Genomic DNA, 11,798 nt, shown 5'->3' with positions numbered 1-11,798 from the left:
TACTGTAATTTCACATCTGTGATATTACAATGCATTGTTGTAAAAGCACGACTGTGTACTGTAACTTCACAGCTTCAATGACAAAGCAATTACTGTGATATTACAGTACATTACTGGGGAAGTAAAACCTTTTGCTGTACATCATTACAACAAGGCCCTGTACTTTTACAGTGTGTACTGTGAAAGTAACGCACAAGTTGACAGTAATTTACTGTGAATTTACTATGTAAACTGTGGAAATCATGCAAAAATTGGCCAGTAATTTATTGTGAAAGTCATGCAGATGAAGTTTCCATTTACTGTGAATTTACAATCATTGTACAATTAACACACCAACACACAACTCTGAGGTAAAGTCAATGTTAGCCCAATGGCATATTGACAGGACCGAGCAAAAACGAGAACCCAAGTGCACGACTCCAGACAAAAGTTCTGAATGAATACAGTCTTTATTTGGGCAAAAGTAACAACACAAATACTCACTCGCAAGGAGGACAAAACAAAACCAAAATCACTCAACTAGGAGGAATTCAACACTCTACTAGGAGGAAATATAATGCAAAGTAACAACTAAAATACTATACAAAAGTATCAACAGAAATACTCACTGTGGCGTGGTCAAGAAAACAAAGGAAATAACTAGACAAAGTATCAACAAAAAGCTGTGGCAATAAGGCAAAATGGCAAGGCAAACTGTGGCAAACAAGACTAGAATGGCGTGGTTTACTTGGCAGACGGCACAAGACAAACTGGCACAGGACAAGGGAAAACGCTGACTATATATACACACACACAAGGTAATGGGGAACAGGTGGAAACAATCAGGGCGGGGAAAGACAATCAACTGGGGAAACACAACAGGAAGGGCAAGTTACCTGACACAGAAGGGAAGTGGGACTTCAAAATAAAACAGGAAATCACAAGACAAGACATGACAACACTTAACATTTTTTCCTTTTCATGACACATATTTATTTACAAATAAAGGGTTATTCAACATAAATGCCAAGAAATGCAAGAATTCAAAAAATTCAACTTCCTAGTCCTCGTCAAACTTTTCAAAGCATCTTAAAATGCAGAGAAACTGTGCAGAAACTTGCCATTCAACTCCCCAGCTGTGTCCCAATAACAGTAAGAGGATGGGAGTGAGGCCTACATGGCAAGGGAAGAGAGGAAGGGAGAGAGCGATGAAGGGATGTGGTGAAGGGGTCAGGCGCTCCTCTCAGTCTCAAACCTTCTATAATCCACACACAACAGCATCTCTTGCTCACCTCTTGCAAAACCAAACTTTCACCTCAAAACAGTTCAATCTGTGCTCAAAACTGAACTGTGTTGTCAAATTGTCCCGCGAGTCCATCAAAATTAAAAACACTACTGAGCAGTCACTAAACACTACATAGAAAAATAGAAAACACAATGCTCAGGACATGAAGCTGTAGAAATAAATGTTTATTGTTCACTGTAGGCTAAATGCATGTTGCAAAACAAAAAACCTGTGCATTTAGCACTTGTATATAGTAAAAAAACAAAGTACAAAAAACAGAAATCTTGTGCATTTACACGTAGCACTTGCAGTACAAAAACAAACAGAAATCTTGTGCATTTAGCACTTGTATACAGTAAGGCTACATAAAAATAAAGTACAAAAATATACAAATGAGAAGTGCATTACTCAGCCGCAGCATCATTTCTCTGTTCTGGGCCAACTTCCTCGACCACCTCGACCACCTCGACCACCTCGACCTCCTCGACTTCCTCGACCACCTCGACCTCCTCGACCTCCTCGACCTCCTCGACCTCCTCTCACACAAACTCCTCCTCTCAGATTTCTATCCATTGTAGGGCCTCACACAGCAGTGCTCTCTGAACTGGCTTATATATGTTCCCTCACATCATTAGCCACAAGTGTGATCAGTTTTTAGTTGTTGTGTTCAACCAGTGACACCAGTGCTTTACTTGTGTTTGACTTTTGCCACCAGTGCTCACCATTATGCAACACAGGTGCATCACAATGAAAATGTGTTGGTAAGTTGTGTCTAAACAGGTGAAATGTGCTTATGGTTTTGCCAAAAGAGTGACTGATTCAATCAGTGGGTTCAGGCAATGGAGCATTTGGTTCAGACAACAGGGTTTAGTGTTTTAGCAACTGAGAAAAACTGTAACTCAAGTTATCATGACCTAAACGCAGAGACCACACCTTTCTCCAAGTGCAAACACTCAGCCTAAAAATTGCTAACACACCAATCAGAATTGTGGGTCAATAAATAGGCCTGGAGGCCTGGAGGCTTGTTCATGTGCTTTGGAACAGTGGATCACAACCACGCCGAGGCTGGTGGACAACAAAGAGGAAGAGGAGGAGGATGAAGCAACTTTACCGTGTGCCTTTTGAGAGGAATTCTGACAGGGTTAAGGAGCAATGATTCCAATATGTGCAGGTTATTGCTATGCAACACAGAAATGTTATAGTATGTAGAGTAAAGGTCCATCTTTCATTCCAATACACACAGTACTGTGTTTGACGTAAAATGTGTGTTTTTAACTCCTGTAGAGAAGCTTTGAGATGGATGCCATCATGAGTTCATCTTTATCGATGAAGCAGGCTTCAATCGGACAAAAAGGTGCAAAAGGGGCCGCAACATCATTGGACACCGAGCAATCACACAAGTTCCAGGCCAGAGGGGAGGCAGCATCACCGTGTGTGTGTGTGTGTGTGTGTGTGTGTGTGCAGCTATTAGCAATCATGGCATCCTCCACCGCCACGCCATACTGGCTCCACAAGGGGATATTTCCCACATCACATAATGTGTGATGTTGACGAAATACTATGGCCTGACCCTGACCTGAGACAAGATCATGCTGATGCTGTTGCTGATGCTGATGAACCTGTATATGTGCTGAATATGGAAATACTGTGAATAAAACCTATTGTGGACATTTTGGTGGCAGCGTTTTGAATGAATCCCTCCAGTGTGTAACAAACACTCATGCAGTCTGTGTTTTGACAGCTTGTGTGTGTTGTCTGAGGGTAAAAACTAATTGGGACCCAGAAGTTGGATGTTTGTACCGTTGGGTGTGAGTTTTTAGAATTGTGTGTGAAGATTTGAGAAAATGGTGAGTTGTTCCAGGAATTGTGTCTAAGCAGTTGAGAAAAACTGTAATGAAGGTGCCAGTGTGTCTACTGCAACTGCTGCTGCTGCTGCTGCTGCTGCTGCTGCTGCTGCTGCTGCTGCTGCAGTGTCTACGAAAATTCAGTTCAACTGTAAATAGTTAAAAGTTTGTTTTTGTATTTTATAATATATTTTTGTAGCACTATGTAGAGTGAATAAATAAAGGCATATTTATATAATAAACATATATGAATAAAAAAACAAACAACACATTTTTTTTGTACATTAGTAATTCATTTTGCGCATAATTTTACATTATTGTTAGTAATAATTAATTTAAACAAAAAAAAAAAAAAAAAATCTGAAGAGCCGCTTGGGAGCCGAAAGAAACAGAATTCCCATCACTAATGCCATCAGTGCTCAGGCTTCAGGTGTAGTTTATTATGCTTCTTCTACCAGAGACTAGACGCGTCCATGGCGTACTGCTGCCCTCTACTGTTGTGCACGTGTAGCTGCAGGTGGATATGGATAAATGAAAACGAAACTTATGTTCAGCCACCTATTATAGTCGTGTGGTAACTCACCCGGGCTGCACACCTCTGTACCGAACCCAACGCCCTGTACCGAAAATTTTCAGTATGAATACATGTATCGTTACACCCCTGGTTCCCTCTAAATGTTGCTGGCAAATACCCCAATATTCTTTCCCAAGTCCATTTTTAAAAGCCCAGACCAAGGCATTTCTTCTTTTATATGGCATAAAGGCTCAGTTAGAATACAAAATACACTCTTACAGATGCCAAAAGCATCAGAGGGGCTTGCCCTTCCAAATGTCCAAATATATTATTGGGCAGCTAAATTAATATCTAAATTACACCCCTGTAGTTAGTCAGTTGCTGTGAATATGAAAACAGTTTAAACTCCATTCCGTATTTGAGGCAATTCCAGTACTCTTTACCTTTGACAACAACCCATTTTTCCCTTTGTCTCTAAATGATAATGTCTGAGTGATTTAGCATAAGATCATTTGAACATCTGTATATAGATAAAGTGTTGTTGCCGCCTTCTGTCAACTGTCCCTGAAATTCAGACTCTATAAAAGTCACCTTTTCAGATATCATCAGATATCACCACCATCTACCTGCCTTACAGAGCTTACGCACCTGGAGAACCCACAAAGTGCTGTGAGGATGGTGCTCTTTGATTCCTCCAGTGCTTTTAACACCATCCGGCCTCTCTGACTAGCTAAGATGCTCTTGGAGATGTAGGTGGACCAGGACCTCGTGGCCTGGATTACAGACTACCTCAGCAACAGGCCATGTCTGACACCCTCAGGAACAGTGGTGTCACTATTTTTGTTCATCCTCTGCACTTCTGACCTCTTTGACTCAGGAACATGCCACCTACAGAAGTTCTCAGATGACTCCTCAGTTGTTGGCTGTGTGACAGAGGACAGGGAGGAGGAGTTACTTCATAGGATGGTGTGGCAGCAACCACTCACCGCCGCTCAGCATCAGAAAAACCAAGGAGCTGGAGGTGGACTGCCAATGCAGCTGTTGTTCCTGGGAGCCAGGAAGAACAGGCTGCTCTGCTCATCCAGGAATCAGTCCCTTAATGTGTGCATTAGGCTGCTATGGATGTTCTACTATTAACTAATGACCAGTGTTATCTTCTGGGCTGGGAATGTAGCATCAGGGCTTATGGTGCCAACATATGGGGCAAGCTGGTGAAGAAGAACAGCTCTGGTTCTATCTGGAAATTCCCAGATAGAACAGATATTTAAACAGTGAATTAAAAGGTTACTATATATATAGTAACCTTTTAATTCACTGTTTAAATATTTGCTCTGGCATTTATTCCTTATATTCCTTATTAGCGCATATCAAATCAGATAATGTGTGATATGCATGTGTAAACAGAATAATTCAAAGAACTTGTAATTGACTTTTTTTCTTGTCTTTGTGTGTGTAATCAACTTGTGAATTTTTATAGTGATATCCTAAAGTCAAATGTTGACCCCCTTTCCCCTGTGTGTTAAAAACAGTGTTTTTTGGTATTATATGGTCATATAGAGGTGATTTTCAAAACTTTCCACCAATGAGATTTCTTGGGACTTTTTTCCCCTCACTCAGGACAAACTGAGGATACAGAATCAGTTGAGTTTGCTTCTCTTGCAGTTTGTCCTAGGTTTTTTCATAAAATGACTTGACTATCTGTGGTGGAGGCAGTGATGGAGAAAAGGATAGGCTAGATATACTCTCTATACACGTGCATTTACAAACAGATAAAGTATGAGTGTATGTACTGTATGTATATTTTAGAAACGGCATCAGTGTCCTGATTTGAGGCATCGTGTAAGGACAAAGGCGATAGGGGTCTATTGTGTCCTATTCCTATTTGGCCATATCTTACCTTTTTTGTACATAGGTATTGCTATTTTTCTTTTTTCCAGGGATAAATGAGAAACTATTTCTATAGGGACATAGTGAAAAAAAATCTAGTCTTGATGTGAATTTCCTGCTTTGATGTTAACTTTAATGTCAACTACTGCTACTGCTGCCGTGTCATTTGAATTTCCTCTTCAGGGGATCAATAAAGGTAAATCTAAACTATTGGTTTTTTATAATTACAACTATTACGTGAGATTTTAGGGTAGATTCTGCTTCAGAACAGCTCACAGAGAGGAATATGTGGTTTTATATCAGAAAACACATGGAACCTATACCACAGTGTCATTAATGGAAGACGAACATACTGGACATTATTTCTTAATATACAGTCTGTTATTACACCACATAATTCTTGTATCACTAACCAGACGGTGGTGAGAGAGTGGAATGAGGAGCAGAGCCTTACCACCCTGGACAGAAATATCACGGGGTAAAAGAATAAAACTAAGCTATTATTCTTATACTTTGTACATGTTGCATTACCTGATTAAAGATTTGTACATTGATACAAGTTTATACAAAGACACAGCACCCCCTAGTGACACATTTTAAGACCATTTCATTCTGAACAATGCTTTAGTAATGACTGATGAAATGGAAAGACCTGTTTTCGTGATGCCGTGTTTAATTAAGGTAAGATAATGTCAACCACAGATTAGGCAGGAAAAGCATGAAAGCAAGAAATTTGAATTATGGCTAAATATTCTCTTGAAAATAAACTCTTGAAATTGACTCTGGTATGAAATAGGTAATCAGTTTTGGGTTTCTTGCCTTGGGAATCCAAAGGCAGAAAACACCCTACATTTACTCACTCCTTCTGTCTCACACTTTCTGTCTTCATACTACACACACACACACACACACACACACACACGTCATTATCAGTTTTAACAGTTCAGTCTGTAATAGCAGGATAAGGTGTGGTTTTAATCTGCCTGGACTTATGTTGTTTGATTCCCACATCAGGACAAAATACAGAGGAATAAAAAAAAAAACAGCAGGTGATTAATACTGTCAGAGGGACATAGACACAGAGATTCCTATGTATTTTTTCATACTTAATATATTTAAGTTGTAATTGAACTGTATTTAATATCAGATTACACCAGGATCTTTTGGACCTCTTGAATTGTACTATATATAATATATTTTAATATACAGTACTTCTAAAATCTCACTCTTCATTTGCTCAAAATCAGCTTTGCATGTAGTCAAATTCTATTTTTCATTATCTTGCAATGTAAAACAAAAACAAAACAAATCAAACAATAAAAAAAAACAAAAAAACACCAACATTTAAATATATATAACCACTGCATGTTATATAGATATCTAGTATATCTGGTATATATTTGAATACTTATGTACTTATGTATATTGTATATTTGATATATTTTCATAGGTAGTGGCAGATTCAAGGGTAGGCTCCTTAAAAGCTCTGCTTCAGCCTTACCCTTTTGGTTGAATCCTTACTGAATTTTTTTGCTTGTTTGAATTAATGGTAGTGATAAGAAATATGAGTTTGTGTTATAATGTTTGGATTGACCAAATAAACTGTATTCATTCATTCATTCATTCATTCATTCATTCAGGCTGTTTGAAGGGCTGGGCCGAAAACATAAAAAGGCCACCTGCTGCATGACAGGCAGTCCCACCAGCGCTCAAAAAGATATGGACCTGGGCTGTGAGGCTCCACAAGTGGAACCCCAGAGATATTCTGTAACTTGGATTATGATTATTATCCATAATGTTGTAACCACTGAAGGCAGACTGACCACGAGCTAGGAGATTGTAAAACAATGTTTTCTGCTCCTGTTGAAGCTACAAGTCTGGATAAAAACAACCTCGTTTTTAGAAAAATGAGTTTTATTCACGGTGTCATGGAAAAGTACTACACTACCCACAATCCTAACCGTGGCTCTGATTGGTGGAGCTCACTGTTACCTTGGAAACATTCACTGCACCTGCAAGTGTTTCCATTGGCTAGTGAGTGATGTCAGTAACGTCAACATTAGTCAGCCCTGGTAACACTGGTTAAGGTAACATTACATTAACATTAGATAACATATGATGGACACTGTAGTTCTTTTGTGATTGGCGCTATTAGATACACAGACTTGTACCCATGACTTTTTTTTTCTCTCATTTCTCTCAATTTCTAAATGCAGATCTTATTTAATCACACTAATTCTGCTCCTGTCCAATTTCAGACCACTTGAATACGTGGAACCGTATAAACTCAGCTACCGTGATAAAACTCTTCCGGACCACAAGGGTCTTCGAATTATCACGTGACTGCCCAGGTCTATGGTGCATCATGTATGATGAAATAGTCTTTGTCAGCCATTAAAATTACATTGTTAATAGGTGATCCAGATTAAATGTAAAATGCTGAGATGATATACGGAAGTAATAACCTTTCAAATATTATTCACAAACGCCTCCTAAGTAAAATACAGAGGCAACTACTGACATATGTTTCACACACACACACACACACACACACACACACACACACACACAAATAACACACTCTTGAATTAATTGAAAATGTAATTCACACCAAACTTTAAATTTCTATAGGCTTTTTGTGCAAACCACTCTCAAATAATTCTGCTCGATTTCCAAATTGAGGTTATCATAGAATCAGCTAAGCAAGGTACCTGTTAGCTCCTTAGCCAAGCATCTAGGCTAAAAATGGGGTAGAAGTATCTATAAAAGCACTTTCAGTGTACACACATTTGTCTTTGGGAATTCGGAATTGGTAAAAATGTACAACTTGAAGAAAGCCTGCTGCATTGTCTCCTTCACAGGTCACACACTGTAGCAGGATGCCAGGGTGACAGCTCAGACTGTGTGAGCCCCTCTGACATCTGAGCCTTAGGAAGGGGCTCGAGCTAAAACTGCAAACCTGTACAGATGGGATGGATGGAAGTTTTAACAACTTACATAAAGCGTACTTTGAAAATTAAAACAACGCGGACAGTGCAGATTACATCAGAGATTACATCAAAATGCTAGCAAGATACTGGGCTACCTTCTTGGTTCTTTGCAAAAACGTACACCATGTACTTTGCAAAGTTGTCCCAGCCTCACTTTGGGAAAGCCTTCCCTACAGGACACTTTGCATGGGACACTATAGAGCGCTGTATCTCTTTTCCACTGGCATTTTTTTTTCTCTCCATTGCAAGGGCACTTCATGGTGTTCTCTTACTTGGAAGGACATCTCACAGGGCATCTTATGAGTTTTCCTCATCAGAACGGCACCTCAGGAACCTGTAAGCTCACCTGTCCTATAGCACATTTTCTCAACTGGACGGTCGTCCATAAACAAACTTCCCACATTTTCTCACATGTAAGGACACCCTTTAAAGCGCTGCATCACATCTTATCCCCTGGAGTGGCACTTCTCCATTGGAGGAGCCCCTGATTTATTGTAATTTATTTATTTAATGTATTTATTGCATGAAAGGGCACCCTAGAAGGCATTTGAGGGCCCTTCCTTTCATTTTTGGCCCTCTAGAGAGCACTTTAGCGATGCTCTTTCAAACATGGGGGAACCACATCCATGTTAATGCACTTTTTTTCTACTAACTAGAATGATATTTTCCAAATGCCCTTGCACTATAAAAACAACACTTAGTGTAAATAAACTTTTAACCACTTATAAGTTTACCATTTTTTATTTATTATTAATTCTACTAATTATTATTATTGGGACCATGCTGCATGGTGATTCTGCACTTTAAATAAAACTGATTGACTGATTCACAGAAATATATGGCATATCAAATGCATTGGTATTTCTGCTCTGGTAAAGTTCACACCAAGGTGGCACATTTTACTCTGTTGTATTCTATTATCCTTCTTAAATGTCCCCACACTAGGATTACCCTGAGCGGAGAGCAGGATGCAACCACTGACCAAAAGCACAACTAAAACAGAGTTTTGCAAACAAAGTTACAAAAGCAACATCAAAGAAGTGCTCTTAAGACCTTGAGGCATGATGGGAACTAGGGCAGCTTAAATTAGAGCCAAGACACCGACCCAGCCATCACCCCAGTTGGTTTACCAGAACGCCTCAGTAGATACCTGACAACTAACCATCCCTGTCCATCGGAAAATGCATCACATGTGGCATCTTAAGGAGGAATAGGAGGTGGAGGGGACTGTGTTAACTAGTCAAATACAAAGTCAGCCCAGATGAATGTGTGGTGACATCACATGGATGTGACAGCTTGCAGAGTTTGAGTTTGCATCGTGCCAAGGGGAGCGTGGGAGCTGAGTGGAGCGCAGGGCCCTGGCAGAGCACAGAGGGGGTAGCTGGACGGTGACAGGGGGGTGACAGGATGAGGACGGGGGGAACACACCGCCTGTAACATGGTGTATAGATGAAGTTTCTTAGTGAGGTGCGGCGTGGCTCAGGAGGCAGAGTGGTCGTCTGGTCATTGGAGGGGAAATTATAGTCTACATCACATCCAAACTGATCCATTTGATAGGTTCTTGGAATGTTCTTGGAATGGTTCCCCCTTTTCCTGCACAAATCACTTTCCACCATAAGTGCAATATCACTAACATGCGTGTTTAGCACTCATTAAGTAATTTCAGCACTGTCTGTGTATCAAGTCTAACAGCTCCTGAATCCCAGTACCGGGCGTCGGGTTCTGTAACTTGGTCCATTTTCTATTCATATACACTGTTTATTATATATATACTGTTTATATTTATATAGGCTGTTTATATATATATATATACAGTACAGGCCAAAAGTTTGGACACACCTTCTCATTCAATGCGTTTTCTTTATTTTCATGACTATTTACATTGTAGATTCTCACTGAAGGAATCAAAACTATGAATGAACACATGTGGAGTTATGTACTTAACAAAAAAAGGTGAAATAACTGAAAACATGTTTTATATTGTAGTTTCTTCAAAATAGCCACCCTTTGCTCTGATTACTGCTTTGCACACTCTTGGCATTCTCTGGATGAGCTTCAAGAGGTAGTCACCTGAAATGGTTTTCACTTCACAGGTGTGCCTTATCAGGGTTAATTAGTGGAATTTCTTGCTTTATCAATGGGGTTGGGACCATCAGTTGTGTTGTGCAGAAGTCAGGTTACTACACAGCCGACAGCCCTATTGGACAACTGTTAAAATTCATATTATGGCAAGAACCAATCAGCTAACTAATGAAAAACGAGTGGCCATCATTACTTTAAGAAATGAAGGTCAGTCAGTCCGGAAAATTGCAAAAACTTTAAATGTGTCCCCAAGTGGAGTCGCAAAAACCATCAAGCACTACACCGAAACTGAGAAAAGCTCAGCAGTTATACCCATCCCCCGCCCACACAAACACACACTCACACACACACACAGACACACACACACACACACATGCACACACAGACCACCACCACCCCTAAATGGAAGATGCTGGTTCAAATCATTGTGTAGGAGCAGTTTAATTTAGTGTTGGCATATTATTGTTTTTTTATTATTTTTTATCTTTAGACTTAGCATTCACTATTGATGAAGGCTGCAGAAGCAAGGTAGCCGAAACTTGTCAGGTACAAACAATTCACCTTACAGGCCTTTATAAAAGAAAAACTGTGGTTAACATTAATTTGTAGGCCAAATGAACCTTTTTAATATATTCACTATTATTTCTAACACAGGGTGGCAGTGATTAGAGACAGGATATATGTTGGGCACAGGTGACAGGAAGAAGTGGGCAGAAGGGGGAGGAGGGCACACAAGTTTTCCCCAGACCTGAGGCAGGGAGGATGGACAAGAGCTGGTATGTCATATAATTTTGTCTCTTCAATAAAATAAGTAAAGATACGAGGATTGACTGGACCTTGTGTCTTTTGGGTCTGCGTAAAGATCACCAATGCTCCTCCTGTGTATGTAAAGGCAAGAGTGGAAATGTTTGAAGGAAAAGGAGAAATTGCCATTACACATTGTGTTGGGCAAACATCTATCCTGCTGAAGTGCCCCTGAACCAACACCTGGATCCCTGCCAGCTCAGCAGGTGTGATTCTGTTGCTCGAACCTAACCTCTGACGACGGCTCAGGTCAGCACAAATAAGGTATTTATTTGAAAAATACTTTAAAACCAAAGTGGTTTCCTGACAGAATGAAACAGAGATTTCACGTCTCTGAACCCTATAAAGCCTGAACTATGAAAGAATTGGCAGAAAATTCCAATTTTTTGAAATTGAACCCTTTATTTAGTCCT

At 39.9% G+C, this 11,798-nt stretch overlaps 1 protein-coding gene across 1 annotated transcript in view; it reads left to right on the top strand.

The window, feature by feature from the left end:
• LOC115369779 (NLR family CARD domain-containing protein 3-like) overlaps positions 1 to 7,852 on the top strand; it is a 38,585-nt gene extending 30,733 nt beyond the window's left edge. Inside the window, exons 12-13 of the mRNA XM_030066446.1 lie at positions 2,549 to 2,694; positions 7,768 to 7,852. Of these exons, the coding sequence (XP_029922306.1) occupies positions 2,549 to 2,694; positions 7,768 to 7,852 (231 nt within the window). The remainder of the gene's footprint in view (positions 1 to 2,548; positions 2,695 to 7,767) is intronic.
• Positions 7,853 to 11,798: the final 3,946 nt, after the last annotated feature.

This window comes from Myripristis murdjan, chromosome 13 (genome assembly GCF_902150065.1).
Source record: "Myripristis murdjan chromosome 13, fMyrMur1.1, whole genome shotgun sequence".
In the NCBI taxonomy this organism is placed as follows: Eukaryota; Metazoa; Chordata; class Actinopteri; order Holocentriformes; family Holocentridae; genus Myripristis; species Myripristis murdjan.
Note: the sequence above shows the minus strand (reverse complement) of the source record. Positions and strands in the feature narration are given on the sequence as shown.